Raw genomic sequence first — 20925 nt, 5'->3', positions numbered from 1 at the left:
AGAGTTAAATGGGAGGAAAAAAAGTAGAAATGCTGTGAATGCACCCAATGAGGTCATATATTATGTACAACACTGGCATTTGAAGGAAGTGCACAGGAAAAGAATAATCGTTTTAAGGTAAAAATGACATAAATCTACTTGAATTAAGAGATTAAATCTAAGGTTTGAGTAGATTTGGTCTGGTCTTTGATGAAATAAAATCTCTAGTAGTCGTTACTCTCTTAATTCAGATAAGTTTTGTGTAATTTCAAGTGAAATACAATTATTTGTCTGATTTTAAGTGGGTTTTATTCCTGTTCCATTGGCGCTGTAGCATTTGTATCTTGGATTAGCTCAAACCGAGTCAAATTCAACATAAAAGAACTTTAATTCAAGCAATTTTAAGTCATTTATCTCATTAAAGATGGTCATTTTTCCAGTGTTGTGCTTCACTTTGGGCGAATAATCAGCGGCTTCGGCCCTCGGTCTATTTACATTAAAGAAAATTTAAAGAAAACTTGCCTCCCCCTGCTTTACATCCTGTTCAAGAAACCTTTCGATTTGGGTAAAGCCAAACTGGAGAGAATGCGCTCGGTCCAGGTTGGGCGATGCGTTTCAGGGCTCAGATCCAAACTCTTTCTCTTCCTCTGTGTTCACTCACGCTCAGACTTTCCACTCAGGCGTCTGTAGATTTGTATCTGTCAAAGCTCGGCGCTCGGAGACGCCATTATCCTGCTTTATGGGGAGGAAAAAAGGGAGAATTGCAAACGTGATAATTTGAGGTTTTGAGACCACCGAGGCTCCGGACCACCCACACAGATCTGAGGCGCAGGTATCGGCACCGCCAGCCCCGGCGAGGAGAACCAAATATAGCGAAAGAAACGAGGAGCAAATCGACCTGGGGCGAAGTGAGAAGGATCTGATTCTGATCCGCGGGTTTGAGACTTTCTTAAAGGGGGGTATTATGCAAAATGGACTTTTTCAAGCTTTACATCATGTTATTCTGTCACTCCCTCATTAAAAACATGCCTGAAGTGTTGCCTTGGCACATTCACGTGTTTTTGAGTCATCTGTAAAAACTCTGATGGCGGCCATTTTAGGGATAGGTTTTTGTCACATTTTTGTCATTTTTTTGTTGAATTTTTGTCAAATTTTTGTGACATTTTTGTCATTTTTTGGACATTTTTTTGTTGAATTTTTGTCACTTTTTTGTTGAATTTTTGTCACTTTTTTGTTGATTTTTTGTCACTTTTTTGTCACTTTTTTGTTGATTTTTTGTCACTTTTTTGTCACTTTTTTGTGACATTTTTGTGACATTTTTGTGACATTTTGGCATTTTTAGGAAATTTTTTTGTTGAATTTTTGTCAAATTTTTGTCACTTTTTTGTCAAATTTTTGTCACTTTTTTTTTGAATTTTTGACATTTTTTTGTCACATTTTTGTCACTTTTTGGTTTAATTTTTGTCACTTTTTTGTTGAATTTTTGTTGAATTTTTGTTGAATTTTTGTCACATTTTTGTCACATTTTTGTCACTTTTTGGTTTAATTTTTGTCACTTTTTTGTTGAATTTTTGTTGAATTTTTGTTGAATTTTTGTCACATTTTTGTCACTTTTTGGTTTAATTTTTGTCACTTTTTTGTTGAATTTTTGTCACATTTTTGTTGAATTTTTGTCACATTTTTGTCCTCCTAGGAACGCCCCCACCTCCTGGAGACGCCTCCGAGCTTTCGTCACCAGCCGAGTAACCAACCACTGCTCCTCAGCAGAACCCCCTCCCCACTGATGCCACAGACAGCGTGTGAAGGGGGCGTGTCTAAAGGCTCAGAGGTTCTTAAAGAGACAGAGGCCTATTTCAAGACATTCACCTTATTGGTATAAAAAGATAAATAATGTGCTGTTATTGAGTCTCTGAGCTGTCTACACTTTCACTCGTTTTCACTCATTTAGACACTTTTCCTGATCGGACCAAGTTTGCTTTGCTTGTTTGAGGACATTTCAGACCAGTTCTAATGTAAATCTCACTTGAAATAAGAAAGTCAAATTGCCAATGAGATAAGAACAATTTTCTTTCCCCATTGGCAAAGAAAACGAGTCAGAAACATCTCAGAACAAGTGAAATAATCCAGGACAAATGCCCAACAACTTCTTAACTAGTCAAAACAACTAAAATGTGGATTATTGTGCTCAAATTGAGATGTTTATACTGATCTAGTTAATTACTTTTTGCAGTGTAGTGATGGACAGAGTAACCACGTTTACCATGAGGTCGCTCATTTCTTTGAGACAAGAGACTTAGTGATGCCTGGATGCGACAGGTGTGACAGCGGCATCGTGGCTGGCGAGACTATACGGTGTTCCTATTCAAAACACTTTGATGAGAATGACTTTATATTGTGAATATAGGCTACAGAGTAATATGTTTTTTTTTACATTTTCTGCTGGTGGTGGTGCCTTGGCTCAAAAAAGGTTGAAAAACACTGCTATAGACTGGTGCTGTGTGACTGAAAAAAGGATAATACTTCCTCTTTAAAGGCAGCCTATGAGTGAAAGAGTGGACCCGCCTCCTTCGTAACGAGTGGATTACTCCAGTTTTTCATATAAATAAAGTCTTGGAAACAGGATGTTATAACAAGGGAAATCTCGTGAGTGAAAATGAATCAGTGACTGTGAGACACTGCACATGGCTTCAGCACAAGGCCTCAAAGCCTCTAACACTCATTTGACTTTGCCTCGGCCAAAAGCACATTTATAAACCGACAGAGCCATGGGAACAGTTTTTAGTTTGGGGGACCCTGAGATTGCCCCCAAAAAACACCTTTTCTGTGCATATTTCCTATTTACTAATAATGCCTGTAATGCGTGAACTATCCACCGGGGGTGCTGCAGTACCCTCAGCACCCTGGGACCCCACGGCCTTGTATACCGAGCCATCTCACACTGGAATATAGGGATGCACCGACACCGATACAACATATAGTACTCATACTCGTACTCATTCATGGTCCCGATACCAGAAACCGATACCATTAGACGTGCGGCCAGTGCAGCTACGAGGCGCAGCTACGAGGCGCAGCTACGAGGCGCAGCTCTCAGAAGAAGCAACAAACTGTAGAATTGTTTAGTGTAAATCCAATAATCCACATAGAGCTGACTTTATTACAGACTGCACTCTCTAAACCAGAGTCTGAGCTGGATTTAACCAGAGCTAAACGTCTGCAGTGTTTACAACATACAAGCTAACGTTGCTAACTCGCGGCTAACAGTTTTGGCCATTCTGACGCCGTTTTAAGCCCAGGGGTTTATTCATCTGAAAAACTAAACCAGCGACTAAAAAGTCCCCAGAAAATCCAAATTAGAGACAAACAGCATGTTTATATTGAGGGAAAATGAGCTGCAGCAGAACAATGAAAACGCTGTAGCTACTCGCTAAGTTACTACAAACACGAGAAAATCTACAGGAGCTGAAGTCAAGACGAAAAGAGACCATTTAAGAAACATCTCAATACTATTGTTAAATAAAAACACATAAATGAATAAAGCTCAGGCATTGGGAGCTTTAGGACATGGACTTTTCTCTCTATGATGGACAGAGCAATAAAAATATAAAACTATAATGAATGAAAATAAAATAAATAAATAAATGGCATCAGCACAATTCTAATATAACTGCTCTTAAATGTGTCGCCGACTTTACTTAAGGAAATGTACATGAGTAAATTTACTAATTACAAACCAATCTGCTGTGGAAAATGTTGAAGAAAATGCCTTGTACTCGTATCGGTATTCGGTATCGGCGAGTACTTAAATCAAAGTACTCGTATCGGTTTTAGAAAAAGTGGTATCGGTGCATCCCTAAAGGAGGAGGAGCAGAACATTAGAGGTCCTGCCTGTTAGAGACGCAGCTCCAAGGAAACACACAATCACACAACGTAAGGAGCATTAACCCCTTAACTCCCACCTGAACCGAGCACATTTTCTCCAGCTTTACCCCAATCCAAAAGCTTCTGGGAAAAAAGGTGTGAAAATAGCGACAAAACTGAGACGAAAACAAGGATGAAAATGTGAAAAAAGTGAGAAAAAAACTGATGAAAAAGTGACAAAAAATGGACAAAAAATTGAGAAAAAACGGACAAAAAAGTGATAAGAATTTGACGAAAAAATGCGAATAATTTGACCAAAAAGTGACAAAAACTGGAAGAAAAAAAATCGAAAAATTAGACAAAAAAGTGACAAAAAATTTACAAAAAAACGACAAAAAAATGACAAACATTTGACAAAAAAGTGAGAAAAATTTGATGAAAAACGGAGAAAAAATTGACAAAAAATGGACGAAAAATTTAGAAAAAATTGACAAAAAATTGACGACAAATTTAGAAAAAAATGACAAAACATTGACCAAAAAAATCGAAAAATTGGACGAAAAAGTTACAAAAAAATTACAAAAAATTGACAAAAAAGTGAGAAAAATTTGACTAAAAAATTAGAAAAAATGAACGAAATAGTGATAAGAATTTGATTAAAAAAAATGCGAATAATTTGACAAAAAAGTCACGAAAATTTGACAAAAATGAGACGACTGCCCGACAAAAAGAGTGATGAAAAAAAATCTGATGATGAATTTAGTTTTGTAGGTCTTAGCTTTCAAATGAGGCGTTACACTGGCCTACAGGATTTGGGTAAAGCTGAACTGGAGAAAATGCTCTCGGTTCAGGCGGGAGTTAAGAGGTTAATCCCTCTTAACTCTATATATATATATATATAATAATATATATTATTAAACAAAAACTCAACAAAAACGCAACAAAAATGTGACAAAAATGTGACAAAAATTCAACAAAAAAGTGACAAAAATTCAACAAAAAATGTGACAAAAATTAAACAAAAAAAATGACAAAAATTCAACAAAAATTTGACAAAAAATCAACAAAAATATGATAAAAACTCAACAAAAAAATGACAAAAATTAAACAAAAAAGTGACAAAAATACAGAAAATAGACCCAGGAAAACACAACGTTTGGCCAAAATCACGACAAAAAAGGCCCGGGGGAAACTCCTGCTCCCGGGTTTGTATCCAGAAAGATGCATAAAAAAACTAAAAAAACTAAAAACCACCTCTGAAAACGCCTTTGTATCCGATATGTCAACAAAATAAAACCATAAAGTTAAACCAGGCTCGATCCATTATTCAGAATCTCTCACATTTATGCCAGAAATCTACAGCAGAAGTTTCCCTCTTCCCCTGCAGCCGGTCCCAGATCTGAAGGACAAACCTGATCCTGATCCAAACCCGGCTCTTCAGCGGGACGTTACCTCCATCTGCCTCCCGGTGGGGTGGGACACTGGACTGGTGCAACCCCCCCCCCGCACCTCTGCTCTGCCTTCAGCCGGGACGGGACGGTTTAATCACTGGACGGGATCTGGCCTCTCCTCCTGATCCCGCCGCAGATTACCCCCCGCTCCTCCCAGAGCCGGACCCGAGCAGGCCCAAAAAAGGGTCACCGGCTCCAGGTCCGTTCAGCCGACACTGCCTTTAATGGAGGAGGAGACGCTGATGGAGCTGCAGGTCTGAGAGCTATTCTGAGCAGCACTTTGGTTCATCAGCTTCGGTCTGAAGAGGTCACAAAGCGGACGTCGAGTCTCACACACACTGATCTTAAATGTACGCGCTCGTTGTACTCCATTGTAAATAAGCTGCACTAAAGGTGGTGCTAAATATAATAAACACAAACGCCGCTGCATCACAGACAAACAAAGGAAGGAGAACAGAGTCATGTGATCAGGTAGGAGAGGTTGGTGCTCAGTGCTGTGGTGAGTAGTTTAACAAAAATGTGTTTATCGTATGTAAAAGTACGTTTTCTTGCTGAGAACTAGGGATGCACCGATACCACTTTTTCTAAAACCGATACGAGTGCAAGTACTTGGATTAAAAGGAACAGGCCACCGTTTTTACACACTGAGATATGTTCTTACCTGAGCTGTGACGAGTTCTTTAGGACCTGTCTGATCTTCAGTCACGTTAGCGCAGACGGCGTTAGCATTTAGCCTCTCCCTCTCTCCTCTATAGCTCCAAAAGAGGTCAAGATAGAAGCTACCAAGCTCTTCCACGTTTTCCCTATTTAAATATGGTTACGTGAAGTGTTCCACTACAAAGTATAATTACACAAAATTAAACAAACTGGATTTTCTAAGCGGATAAAAGGGGGAACTATATTGTAAGGCGTAATAATACCAGGAGTAGTTTGAAATCCGTGCAGTAATCTTCACTTTACTGTGACGCCCATGCCCCTCGTCGCTGCCTCCGATTGGACATTATATTTGCCTGGATTCACCTGAACTTTAAACTGTCATATTTATTGCTCTGTTTTTATTGCCTTAATGTTTGGTGCAGCTGTGAGGCGACTTCTGTTGTGATATTGGGCTAAACAAAACCATTAAAACTTAAACTTAATTAGTAAATTTACTCATGTACATTTCCTTAAGTAAAGTCGGCGACACATATTAGAATTGTGCTGATGCCATTTATTTATTTTCATTATTTTCATTCAATATCATTTTTTATTTTTATGTCTCTGTCCATCATAGACAGAAAAGCCCATGTCCTGAAGCTCCTCAATGCCTGAGCTTTATTCATTTATGTGTTTTTATTTAACAATAGTATTGAGATGTTACTTAAATGGTCTCTTTTCGTCTTTACTTCAGCTCCTGTAGATTTTCTCGTGTGTTTGTAGTAACTTAGCGAGAAGCTACAGCGTTTTCATTGTTCTGCTGCAGCTCATTTTCCCTCAATATAAACATGCTGTATGTCTTTAATCTGGATTTTCTGAGGACTTTTTAGTCGCTGGGTTATTTTTTCAGATGAATAAACCCCTGGGCATAAAACGGCGTCAGAATGGCCAAAACTGTTAGCCGCGAGTTAGCATCGTTAGCCTGTATGTTGTAAACACTGCAGACGCTACAGCGCTAACAACATTAAGCTCTGGTTAAATCCAGCTCAGACTCTGGTTTAGAGAGCGCAGTCTGTAATAAAGTCAGCTCTATGTGGATTATTGTGTTTACACTAAACTATTCTCCAGTTTGTTGCTTCTTCTCTCCTCAGCTGAGAGCTGCACCTCGTAGCTGCGCCTCGTAGCTGCGCCTCGTAGCTGCGCCTCGTAGCTGCGCCGGCCGTACGTCTAATGGTATCGGTTTCTGGTATCGGGACCTCATGAATGAGTACAAGTATGAGTACAAGCGTGTGGTATCGGCCCGATACCCGACACTGGTATCGGTATCGGTGCATCCCTCCTGAGAACGTTATCAAGTGTTGTGTCAAAACAAATCGCTTCAGGTAGAAAAACTTCTATCATACATGTTGATGAACGTCCAACATATAAACCCATGTGCTTGATGCTGGTTAAAGGGGCTCGATGCAAGTTTGTGATTTTATACTCACTACTGCCACCTCAGGTCATACGTGTAACTGCAGCTTCTATATGTAGCTCGTGCATGACGGCACTTCAGACCCAAAGTAACAACTTTCTGAGTGACAGTGCAGGATTTTAGAGGCAGTTGTGGGAAGTTTGTATTGAGCTTGTTATATGAAGGGGGGGGGGGGGGGGGGTCATTCTCTCCATGCTGATGGTGGTAAGATACATTTGTAGCCACAGTTTACCCTGGGGCAGACTGAAGGAAGCGAGGCTGCTCACATCTGCGCCCAAGGACACACACTACAAAAAGTGAATATCAAGCATTGGCTTAAATGAGTTGAATTGAGGAAATGTATCTTGCTTTGAGCGGTTTTCACTCATTTAGACACTTTTCCTGATCGGACCGAGTTTGCTTTGCTTGTTTAAGGACATTTCAGACCAGTTCTGAGGTAAATCTCGCTTGAAATAAGAAAGTAAAATTGCCAATGAGATAAGACCAATTTTCTTTCCCCATTGGCAAAGAAAATGACCTGAAATAAGGACGAAACGTATCGAAACGAGTCAGAAACATCTCAGAACAAGTGAAATAATCCAGGACAAATGCCCAAGAACTTCTTAACCAGTCAAAACAGCTAAAATTTGGATTATTGTGCTCAAATTGAGATGTTTATACTGATCTAGTTAAATACTTTTTGCAGTGCAACGACAGTCTGCACCTGCAGGAGCCGGGGTTCGAGCCCCCGCTCCACCATCTGCGCCACCGTCGCCTCATTTGAAACGATCAGATCTGTGTCGTTCAGACGGTCATGAAAAGATCAGATACAGGATTGGAGTCACTTCAGCCCTGAACATAAGCAGGCTAGTTTCAGTCGCCCTTCCAGAGACACGACGTGGCCAACGCACACCAGGTTTCCATGACGAGTGGAGGAAAACACCGGCTTTAACCTCGTGCAGAGGCCGAGGCGGGTCAGGCCTGTGACAGACCGGGAGAGGGACGAGACGCCGCGGGGACAGAGAAACCCTGGCAGGGCTCAGGCATCAGGCGGAGCACGTTAAACTCGTGAAAAGAAAAGAGCCACGTTTGCTCCCTCCTGCGACTCGCACACACGTGTCTAACATTTATGATTAATGTATAAATCACGTGTTTGAGAAGCCTCTGAAGTGCCGTGACGTAATATCAGGAGTACTCGGACGCGGATGTCGAACTACTCCTGGTATTATTACGCCTTACAATATAGTTCCCCCTTTTATCCGCTTAGAAAATCCACATTGTTTCATTTTGTGTAATTTTACTTTATCGTGTAACACTTCACGTAACCATATTTAAATAGGGAAAACGTGAAGAGCTCGGTAGCTTCTGTCTTCACCTGGTTTGGAGCTATAGAGGAGGAGAGGCTAAATGCTAACGACGTCTGCGCTAACGCGACTGAGGACACGCGTGAAGACCAGACAGGTCCACATGAACTCGTCTAAGGCAAGAACAGATCTCAGTATGTAAAAACACACCGGCCTGTTCCTTTAAGTCTGTGAAAATACCATTCATTCTACTCTATTCAAGGTTCACGGTAAACATCGTCAACTGCCTATGAAGGGGACGTCGAGAAAACCCGATTTAACACGTAAACCATCACTTTAAACTCACGTAAAGGCCCTAAAACACGTAAACAATCACTTTAAACTCACGTAAAGGCCCAAAAACACGTAAACAATCACTTTAAACTCACGTAAAGGCCCAAAAACATGTAAACAATCACTTTAAACTCACGTAAAGGCTCCAAAAATACGTAAACAATCACTTTAAACTCACGTAAAGGCCCAAAAACACGTAAACAATCACTTTAAACTCACGTAAAGGCCCAAAAACACGTAAACAATCACTTTAAACTCACGTAAAGGCCCAAAAACACGTAAACAATCACTTTAAACTCACGTAAAGGCCCAAAAACATGTAAACAATCACTTTAAACTCACGTAAAGGCCCAAAAACACGTAAACAATCACTTTAAACTCACGTAAAGGCCCAAAAACACGTAAACAATCACTTTAAACTCACGTAAAGGCCCAAAAACACGTAAACAATCACTTTAAACTCACGTAAAGGCCCAAAAACACGTAAACAATCACTTTAAACTCACGTAAAGGCCCAAAAACACGTAAACAATCACTTTAAACTCACGTAAAGGCCCAAAAACACGTAAACAATCACTTTAAACTCACGTAAAGGCTCCAAAAACATGTAAACAATCACTTTAAACTCACGTAAAGGCTCCAAAAACACGTAAACAATCACTTTAAACTCACGTAAAGGCCCAAAAACACGTAAACAATCACTTTAAACTCACGTAAAGGCCCAAAAACACGTAAACAATCACTTTAAACTCACGTAAAGGCTCCAAAAACACGTAAACAATCACTTTAAACTCACGTAAAGGCCCAAAAACACGTAAACAATCACTTTAAACTCACGTAAAGGCTCCAAAAACACGTAAACAATCACTTTAAACTCACGTAAAGGCCCAAAAACATGTAAACAATCACTTTAAACTCACGTAAAGGCCCAAAAACACGTAAACAATCACTTTAAACTCACGTAAAGGCCCAAAAACACGTAAACAATCACTTTAAACTCACGTAAAGGCCCAAAAACACGTAAACAATCACTTTAAACTCACGTAAAGGCCCAAAAACACGTAAACAATCACTTTAAACTCACGTAAAGGCCCAAAAACACGTAAACAATCACTTTAAACTCACGTAAAGGCCCAAAAACACGTAAACAATCACTTTAAACTCACGTAAAGGCCCAAAAACACGTAAACAATCACTTTAAACTCACGTAAAGGCTCCAAAAACACGTAAACAATCACTTTAAACTCACGTAAAGGCCCAAAAACATGTAAACAATCACTTTAAACTCACGTAAAGGCCCAAAAACACGTAAACAATCACTTTACACTCACGTAAAGGCTCCAAAAAACACGTAAACAATCACTTTAAACTCACGTAAAGGCCCAAAAACACGTAAACAATCACTTTAAACTCACGTAAAGGCCCAAAAACACGTAAACAATCACTTTAAACTCACGTAAAGGCCCAAAAACACGTAAACAATCACTTTAAACTCACGTAAAGGCCCAAAAACACGTAAACAATCACTTTAAACTCACGTAAAGGCCCAAAAACACGTAAACAATCAATTTAAACTCACGTAAAGGCTCCAAAAACACGTAAACAATCACTTTAAACTCACGTAAAGGCCCAAAAACACGTAAACAATCAATTTAAACTCACGTAAAGGCCCAAAAACATGTAAACAATCACTTTAAACTCACGTAAAGGCTCCAAAAACACGTAAACAATCAATTTAAACTCACGTAAAGGCTCCAAAAACACGTAAACAATCACTTTAAACTCACGTAAAGGCCCAAAAACACGTAAACAATCACTTTAAAGTCACGTAAAGGCCCAAAAACACGTAAACAATCACTTTAAACTCACGTAAAGGCCCAAAAACATGTAAACAATCACTTTAAACTCACGTAAAGGCCCAAAAACACGTAAACAATCACTTTAAACTCACGTAAAGGCTCCAAAAACATGTAAACAATCACTTTAAACTCACGTAAAGGCCCAAAAACATGTAAACAATCACTTTAAACTCACGTAAAGGCCCAAAAAACATGTAAACAATCACTTTAAACTCACGTAAAGGCCCAAAAACACGTTAACAATCACTTTAAACTCACGTAAAGGCCCAAAAACACGTAAACAATCACTTTAAACTCACGTAAAGGCCCAAAAACACGTAAACAATCACTTTAAACTCACGTAAAGGCCCAAAAACACGTAAACAATCACTTTAAACTCACGTAAAGGCTCCAAAAACACGTAAACAATCACTTTAAACTCACGTAAAGGCCCAAAAACATGTAAACAATCACTTTAAACTCACGTAAAGGCCCAAAAACACGTAAACAATCACTTTACACTCACGTAAAGGCTCCAAAAAACACGTAAACAATCACTTTAAACTCACGTAAAGGCCCAAAAACACGTAAACAATCACTTTAAACTCACGTAAAGGCCCAAAAACACGTAAACAATCACTTTAAACTCACGTAAAGGCCCAAAAACACGTAAACAATCACTTTAAACTCACGTAAAGGCCCAAAAACACGTAAACAATCACTTTAAACTCACGTAAAGGCCCAAAAACACGTAAACAATCAATTTAAACTCACGTAAAGGCTCCAAAAACACGTAAACAATCACTTTAAACTCACGTAAAGGCCCAAAAACACGTAAACAATCAATTTAAACTCACGTAAAGGCCCAAAAACATGTAAACAATCACTTTAAACTCACGTAAAGGCTCCAAAAACACGTAAACAATCAATTTAAACTCACGTAAAGGCTCCAAAAACACGTAAACAATCACTTTAAACTCACGTAAAGGCCCAAAAACACGTAAACAATCACTTTAAAGTCACGTAAAGGCCCAAAAACACGTAAACAATCACTTTAAACTCACGTAAAGGCCCAAAAACATGTAAACAATCACTTTAAACTCACGTAAAGGCCCAAAAACACGTTAACAATCACTTTAAACTCACGTAAAGGCCCAAAAACATGTAAACAATCAATTTAAACTCACGTAAAGGCCCAAAAACACGTAAACAATCACTTTAAACTCACGTAAAGGCCCAAAAACACGTAAACAATCACTTTAAACTCACGTAAAGGCCCAAAAACATGTAAACAATCACTTTAAACTCACGTAAAGGCCCAAAAACACGTAAACAATCACTTTAAACTCACGTAAAGGCCCAAAAACATGTAAACAATCACTTTAAACACGGGAAGCTAAACGTGCTGCAGCAAAACAAATGGAGCTGAAGAGACAGACGTGTGAAATACAGGATCATTAGTCTGTTTGGTTTGTGGAGGATGTTAAATCCCCGCTCTGACTGTGATGAGGGGCTGAGGAGGCGGGAGTCCCCCCCCCCCCCCCCCCTCGCCCCCCTGCCCCCCCCCCAGCAGAAGAGCCGTGTAACGACAGAGGCAGGTGATTTAGGGGGGAGACGGTCCCGCAGAGAGAGCAGGAGGAATGCCCCCGATCTCCCCCCGACGCCTCGCTCTCCTCCTCAGACCCTACATGGAGCGAGCGCTGGGGTAAACAGCCCCCGCACAGTCGAACCCGGTCAGAGCCGGAGCGCTCGGCTTTTTTACGAGGCGGAGCGAGGCTGGAGGTGTGCTCTGTGGACCAGGGCAGGACGGGCCGCGATACCGGGGGGCCGCGGCGCCTTCACGTGGCCTCGGGACCGCGGGAAACGCCAGCGTCCATGTTCCACACAGTACACTGCAAAAACTAATTAACTAGACCAGTATAAACATCTCAATTTGAGCACAATAATCCAAATTTTAGTTGTTTTGACGAGTGAAGAAGTTGTTGGGCATTTGACTCGTTTCGATACGTTTCGTCCTTATTTCAGGTCATTTTCTTTGCCAATGGGGAAAGAAAATTGGTCTTATCTCATTGGCAATTTTACTTTCTTATTTCAAGCGAGATTTACCCTAGAACTGGTCTGAAATGTCCTCAAACAAGCAAAGTAAACTTGGTCCGATCAGGAAAAGTGTCTAAATGAGTGAAAACCGCTCAAAACAAGAAACATTTCCTCAATTCAAGTCACTTTTTCGTCAAATTATTCACATTTTTTGGTCGAATTCTTATCACTTTTTCGTCCATTTTTTGTCACTTTTTCGTCAAATTTTTCTCACTTTTTCGTCAATTTTTTGTCACTTTTTCGTCACTTTTTCGTCACTTTTTCGTCAATTTTTTGTCAATTTTTAGTCAAATTTTTCTCACTTTTTTGTCATTTTTTTGTAAATTTTTTGTCACTTTTTCATCAAATTATTCGCATTTTTTTGTCATTTTTTTGTCAAATTTTTCTCACTTTTTCGTAAATTTTTTGTAAATTTTTTGTCACTTTTTCGTCAAATTATTCGCATTTTTTGGTCGAATTCTTATCACTTTTTCGTCCATTTTTTCTCAACTTGTTTCGATACGTTTCGTCCTTATTTCAGGTCATTTTCTTTGCCAATGGGGAAAGAAAATTGGTCTTGTCTCATTGGCAATTTTACTTTCTTATTTCAAGCAAGATTTACCCTTGAACTGGTCTGAAATGTCCTCAAACAAGCAAAGTAAACTGGGTCCGATCAGGAAAAGTGTCTAAATGAGTGAAAACCGCTCAAAACAAGAGACATTTCCTCAATTCCAGTCATTTAAGCCAATGCTCGATATTCACTTTTTGTTGTGTAATCTCGGTTTTCTGTTTTCTAAACTTGTTTGTCAGATGTTTTGATGAACAAACGTGTTTCTAAAGTAACAGGACTTTCACTGAGGAGCGTTAGCTTTGTGTTTCCCAACATTTGGACAAACTTTATTGTGAATTCTGCCGTTCATGACCTTGAGTTGGATATTTACAGCGAAGGATTATCTCCACGTTGTTTCAGGGGCTGGACTGGGACTGAAAAACAGCCCTGGACTCTGACCAGCCTGGCCCAAATTAGCGTAATTGTGACACTTCCACAAATACATATTTTAACCTCTGACCTCCCGCCTTAACATTAACGAGTGCATTTTCCCCAGTTCGGCTTTTTATTATTTTATTTTTTATCGGCATCATCAGCAAAAAGAGCGGGAAAGGTGTTCGTAGAAACAGAAGCAAAATCATTAAGATAAATAATAAATAATAACGGTCCCTAAATTGACCCTTGTGGCGCACCATACTCCACGGAATTCCTTTTAGATTCATGTTTTTTTATACTGGGCTTTACCCAAATCTAAAAGCTTCTCGTCACGTCGCCACATTTTTGTCATATTTTATTTTATTTTTTAATTATTTTTTCTATCTTTTTTTTTTTCTCTCACGTTTTTGTAGGTTTTTTATTGTCCGTGTTTTTCTCATGTTTTTGTTGACTTTTCGTCCTTTTTTTCTCGCTATTTTGATGCTTTTTTTTTTAGCTTTTAGATTTGGGTAAAGCTTGGTTGAGGCGGGACTGGTGGCCCTTCTGTGCTCTTCCAGAATGGACACATGGCCGGTCCGCCCCCGCGTTGTTTCATATTGGACGCGTCTTTCCACCGACAGCAGCTTTACGGATCCATCAGCGACACCTCGGTCATGTTCTGGACCCTCTCGGACCATGAGCGGCACCGGGCGGCTCCTCATCGCTGCTTCTCTGCATTTATTTGACGACTTTTTAAACCCAATTGTGCGCAAATAATTGGGTCGTTGAACGTTCATTTTTAAAGGAACAGGCCAGCGTTTTTCCATACTGAGATATGTTCTTACCTGAGCTTTGAGGAGTTCTTTAGGACCTGTCTGATCTTCAGTCACGTAAACACAGCGCAGACGGCGTTAGCATTTAGCCTCTCCCTCTCTCCTCTATAGCTCCAAAACAGGTCAAGACAGAAGCTACCAAGCTCTTCCACGTTTTCCCTATTTAAATATGGTTACGTGAAGTGTTCCACTACAAAGTATAATTACACAAAATTAAACAATGTGGATTTTCTAAGCGGATAAAAGGGGGGACTATATTGTAAGGCGTAATAATACCAGGAGTAGTTCGAAATCCGCGCAGTAATCTTCACTTTACTGCGCGGATGCCAAATTACTCCTGGTATTATTACGCCTTACAATATAGTCCCCCCTTTTATCCGCTTAAAAAATCCACATTGTTTAATTTTGTGTAATTATACTTTGTAGTGGAACACAGGTCCTAAAGAACTCGTCAAAGCTCAGGTAAGAACATATCTCAGTCTGTAAAAACGGTGGCCTGTTCCTTTAAGACCAGTTTACCGTGGATTTAAGACCAAATAGGCCCAATTTTAGACTTTTTAAGACCCCGCGGACACCCTGTTGAAAGCTAAGAACTACAGAGACTTTTAATGGTAAATGGATTAAAGTTATAAAGCGCTTTTCGACCGTTATCTGGCCCAAAGCGCTTTACAGTAAAGAACCAGTCACTCAAGGACACAACAGCAGTGTCTCTGTAAACCTGACGAGTTTAAAGCCCCAGGACGATTATTGAGATCGACTTTTCCCCCAGTCAGAACGGGGGCATCAAGGGGCTCTTTATTTAGTTTCGAGGCACAACGTCCCTGAAGTGAGAAGCATGGACCTTCCATCAGAGCCGATGAGGAACATGGAGGGAACCCGTGGAGGGACGAGGTGATGATCTGACTCGGCTGAGGCCTTACCTTGATGGACGGCGCAGAGCTGAACGTGGAGCTGGAGATCTTGAACGGCGTCGCTCTCAGGCCCAGCGTGAGCTCTGGGGAAACATGGGAATAAAGTCAGTGGTCGGCGATTTATGAACCGGGTCAGGACCGGGTTACAAACTGAATCAAAACATGAGATAATCTACATCTTTAAAGTACTCTTGAGCACTAAAAGGTGTTTGAGTAGTAGGGCTGCTTTTACGGAGCTCAGAGAAGGTGCCGTAAATCGGAAGGAACTGTTGTAAAGCGAACCAGGGGCAGAGAAAGGTGCTCTGTGTGAAACTCCACACAAAGGTAAAGTTAACCTCTTACCACCCGCCTAAACCTAATGCATTCTGTCCTCTTTGGTTATTATATAGGTCTGTGTAACACCTCATTTGAAAGCTAAGACCCACAAAACGGATCTTTTACCTCGTGTTGTTGCTGTGTTGCGTCACCTTTTGTATGTTTTTTTTTGTTGAGTTTTTGTCACTTTTTGGTTGAATTTTTGATTAATTTTTGTCATTTTTTGGTTGAATTTTTGTTGATTTTTTGTTGAATTTTTGTTGAATTTTTGTTGATTTTTTGTTGAATTTTTTTTTAATTTTTTTTGAATTTTTTTTTGATTTTTTTTTGAATTTTGGTCTATTTTTTGTCATTTTTGATGATTTTTTGTCACATTTTTGTTGAATTTTTGTCACATTTTTGTTCATCACAGGCTTCTGAATACTGCAGGCTTCTGAATACTACAGGCTGCTTCATGGGGGCCCTTGACTGTTGGGGGCCCGGGCAGCTGCCTGGCAAACTACGCCTCTGGCCCTCGCACCCGGTTGATGAGGGAACCAGGTTTTGTTTTGTAGATTTGCACTTTATTCATTTTTGCGTTGAGTTTATTATTAGCCTCTTTTGAAACTGTAACTGTTTAACCCACTAGGGGGCGCTAACACACTTTGTTAAAGGCCATGATTAACACACTGCGATTTCAAAGGTTCAACGTAATGGAAAAAGGTCATTTATATTTTTTTATGGTACAGACATATATTTAACCCCTTAACTCCCACCTGAACCGAGCACATTTTATCCAGTTTGGCTTTACCCCAATCCGAAAGCTTCTGGAAAAAAGGTGTGAAAATAGCGACAGAACTGAGACGAAAACAATGATGGAAATGTGACAAAAAAGTGAGAAAAAAAAAAATGACAAAAATGTGACAAAAAAGTGACAAAAAATGACAAAAAATGTGACAAGACAAAAAAATAAAAAATGACAAAAATGTGACAAAAAATGACAAATAATGACAAAAAATGTGACAAAAAAATGACAAAAAATGACAAAAAGATGACAAAAAATGACAAAAAAAGACAAAAAATGTGACAAAAAAGTGACAAAAAATGACAAAAAATGACAAAAATGTGACAAAAAAAGACAAAAAATGTGACAAAAAAGTGACAAAAAATGACAAAAAATGACAAAAATGTGACAAAAAAAGACAAAAAATGTGACAAAAAAGTGACAAAAAATGACAAAAAGATGACATATAAAAGAATGAGAAAAAATTGGCAAAAAATGACAAAAATGTGACAAAAAAATGACAAAAAAATGACAAAAAAGTGACAAAAAATGACAAAAAATGACAAAAAGATGACATATAAAAGAGAAAAAATGGGCAAAAAATGACAAAAAAAATGACAAAAAAGTTACAATAATGAGTTGAATACCCCCCCCCCCCAAAAAAAAGATGAAAAAAAAATCTGATGTCGTGAGGAAAAAGATCCATTTAGATGAGTTTTGTTCAAATGAGGTGTTACACTGGCCTACAGGATTTGGGTAAAGCTGAACTGGAGAAAATGCTCTCGGTTCAGGCGGGAGTTAAGAGGTTAAAGGGTTAAATAAATGTTCATGGACCGTCAAAGATGGTCAAATATTTAAGAAGGTTCATAACTTAAGCTCACAAATATGGTTAAAAGGTAAACACAGAAAGAACAGAAAGTCGCTGCTTCACTGTAAACCCTGTGAAAGGTCTGAGTGCTGGCGTCCGACCCCCCTCCCCCCCCCGCGCCCCCCCCCTCACGTGTAACAGTAGGTGAGGAGCTTTTACATAACGCCCGCACAGCCATAAACAGACCCTGTATTTTCCATTGAACAAATGTACCTGACGTCAGCCGGGCCAGTGTAAACAGCAGCTCTGCTAACGCGGCTAATGGACGACCCGAGGGGGGGGGGCAGGGGGGGGGGGCGTCCGGCGGGCCACCAAAAAAGGGACTCACGGACGGAGGTGAGACGGGACGGACCCGAGAGGAGCCAGAGGGATTAGGCTGGTCCGGGATGGGGGGGGGGGGCAGTACATTAACTCAAATCTAAAAGTGACGGCAGATGTTTAGGGGAAACTCTTAGTTTTCAGGTCGAGATACACAGGGAGGGATCGAACCGGGGCAAGAGGAGGAAGATTTAGGAATTATTTAGGAACTTAAACATCCTCATCAGAGCAGTAACATCAGCAGCTTTTTAAGGCGAGACACTGCAGGGGAATAGGGAAAAAATGTATATTTACAGCCTTATCTTTTGACATTCAAAACGCAAAACTAGGGATTAAATAATAAAAAATCCCTGTGAAAAAATCTCCCAAATATTGTTCAGTCCGAGGCTGGAAAATGTGAAGTCTTTAGGTCCGACTGACGTGGACATAGTGTCGCCACAATGACCGAAAAATGTGTTTTGAGTCTCATCTGTAAAGCTTATGTATTATTATTATTATTCATGTTGATTTGATCTGTTTTCTTGTCATTTTTATGCACCTGTGAAGCACTTTGTCTTGCCTTGTGTATGACTGTGCTCTACAAATAAACTTGCCTCTTCTGGACTCTCACTTATGTTTTAAACGCCGAGTCAAGAGGAAACTGTGTAAACTGTTCAGTCAGTAAGGATTAAACAACTCGGAGCCTTAGTGCGTTAGACGGTTATAATGCACGACGCGGAGTCAAGAACACCACGACACAGTGTTGTTCCTCCTGCATTATAACGTCTAACGCGGCTCCTCGTTGTTTAATCCGCTTATACCAGGGTCCCACAAACCTAACATTTATAATAAATGTGTTTTTCATTGACTAAACTCACTAAATCTGCCAGACTACGGGACTATTTTGTGTGGGTTATTAGCCGGTCTCTGAAGGCTGGTCTCAGAGCGAGTCATTCTCCGCAGCTATTACGAGGATCTCAGTCAGGCTCAACGACACAACATCAGCACAGAATCACAACACAACAGGACTAACCCGGAAACACTTTTCCCTGGAAGGAAACACCGATATGCGGCACTCGTGGGCAGGAGTTATTTACCTTTTACGCTGCACTGCAAAAAGTAATTAACTAGATCAGTATAAACATCTCAATTTGAGCATAATAATCCAAATTTTAGTTGTTTTGACGAGTTAAGAAGTTGTTGGGCGTTTGTCCTGGATTATTTCACTTCTTCTGAGATGTTTCTGACTCGTTTCGATACATTTCGTCCTTATTTCAGGTCATTTTCTTTGCCAATGGGGAAAGAAAATTGGTCTCATCTCATTGGCAATTTTACTTTCTTATTTCAAGCGAGATTTACATTAGAACTGGTCTGAAATGTCCTCAAACAAGCAAAGTAAACTTGGTCCGATCAGGAAAAGTGTCTAAATGAGTGAAAACCGCTCAAAACAAGAAACATTTCCTCAATTCAAGTCATTTAAGCCAATGCTTGATAATTACTTTTTGTAGTGTGTTTAACCTGAAGCTAAAGCTAGCTAGCTCAACCAGCTCAACTGTTTATGGAAACAGCTGCGGTGGAGTCGCTCACACCTGGGCCCCCCCAACTCAAACTTTTATGTTGGACTTTACTAATCCAGACAAAGATGCTTCAATGCAGGATCATTTTATGAACGCCTGAAAATGATGAATAGCCTTAACCGTTTCCAATAGAAATGTAAAGCTCATATGTTATTAACAGTAGCTAACCTAGCTGCTCACTTTCCTCTACAAACATTTAGCAAACGCTTTGTTTTGGACAAAAATGTTGAAATTAACACAAAATCCATCTCATACGTTCCTGTCAGTCACTAATTACGCCTTTATCTGATTCAGCTGTGTCAGGCGTTGCTATGGCGACGCCCACAGCGGAGTGATATCCCAGTGATTTAACTACCGGACTACGTGTGCGGTTATACCAAAATAATGCACCAGCCAATCAGAATCCAGTATTCACCCAGACCCTGGTGTAAGAGAAGATAATAATGTTTGACTCTTAAGTGTTTGTGTGAATGAAGTCAAACCCCCGTGTCCGTGTGTGTGCGTGTGTGTGTGCGTGTGTGTGTGTGTGTGTGTGTGCGTGTGTGTGTGTGTGTGTGTGTGTGTTTGATTACAGTGTCGTCTTTGTGCGTTCAGCCTCAGATCTCGATGGAATCCCTGAGTGTGGGCGGGACCAGGGGGAGGCGATATAGGGGGCGGACTGGCCTATATGTCCATCCTGGAAGAGCACAGAGGGGCCACTGGCACAGAAGTCTGGCCTCTCAATGTTCTCCTTAACCTCTTACCCCCCGCCTTAACCGAGCTTTACCCAAATCTAAAAGCTTAAAAGAGTAAGCATTGAAATAGCGACAAAAACGACGGTGAAAAGCAACAAAAATGTGCCGGAAAAGCAACAAAAAAGTGAGAAAAACGTGAGGGAAACATGACGACACAGCGATAAAAAAAAGCGATGGAAAAGGAATAAAACGTGACCAAAAAAAAGTGGCAAAATCACGCCAGAAAGCCACAGAAAAAGCAACAAAAAACTACATAAAATGTGACAAAAATGCAGCGAGATCGGGTGAGGAGCTCGGTTACACGAGGGGAGCTCGGAGTGGAGTCGCTGCTCCTTCACGTCGAAAGGAGCAGCTGAGGATATTATTGTATTGTATTATTTGTCTTATTTAGTTCAGAAATCTTAAATCCGTTTTTTTAGGAGTTAAAATAAGATATTCTTTATTTCAACGTCGAAAATCTTGATTAGAGATTTTTGGAGCGTAAAAAAATACTTAATTCAAGGATGAGTGTCAGGAGAAACCTAAAACTACTTTGCAATATATTATTTTCGTAGGGTTGGCCCTGATCTGCATTCTATATTTTGTTCTATTTAGTGTCTCAGCACAAAAGGGCACATTTAATTCACTAGTATTACAGAAAAGTCTGAGTGTGGAGGATGATAAGGCAGGTGTCTAAAAGTTTGAAAGTCTAAAAGAAGTTCATTTCCCGTTAGTATGGGGTACAGCAGGGGT

At 40.0% G+C, this 20925-nt stretch overlaps 1 protein-coding gene across 1 annotated transcript in view; it reads right to left on the bottom strand.

Moving 5' to 3' along the window:
- LOC306959846 (uncharacterized protein) overlaps positions 1-20925 on the bottom strand; it is an 82154-nt gene that overhangs the window by 42954 nt on the left and 18275 nt on the right. Inside the window, exon 5 of the mRNA XM_079552074.1 lies at positions 15649-15722. Coding sequence (XP_079408200.1) covers positions 15649-15722 — 74 coding nt within the window. The remainder of the gene's footprint in view (positions 1-15648; positions 15723-20925) is intronic.

The sequence above is a fragment of the Gobius niger genome, assembly GCF_951799975.1.
Source record: "Gobius niger genome assembly, chromosome: 1".
NCBI classification, from domain to species: Eukaryota; Metazoa; Chordata; class Actinopteri; order Gobiiformes; family Gobiidae; genus Gobius; species Gobius niger.
The sequence above is the reverse complement of the archived record's forward strand: the minus strand, read 5'-3'. Positions and strand labels throughout refer to the sequence as shown.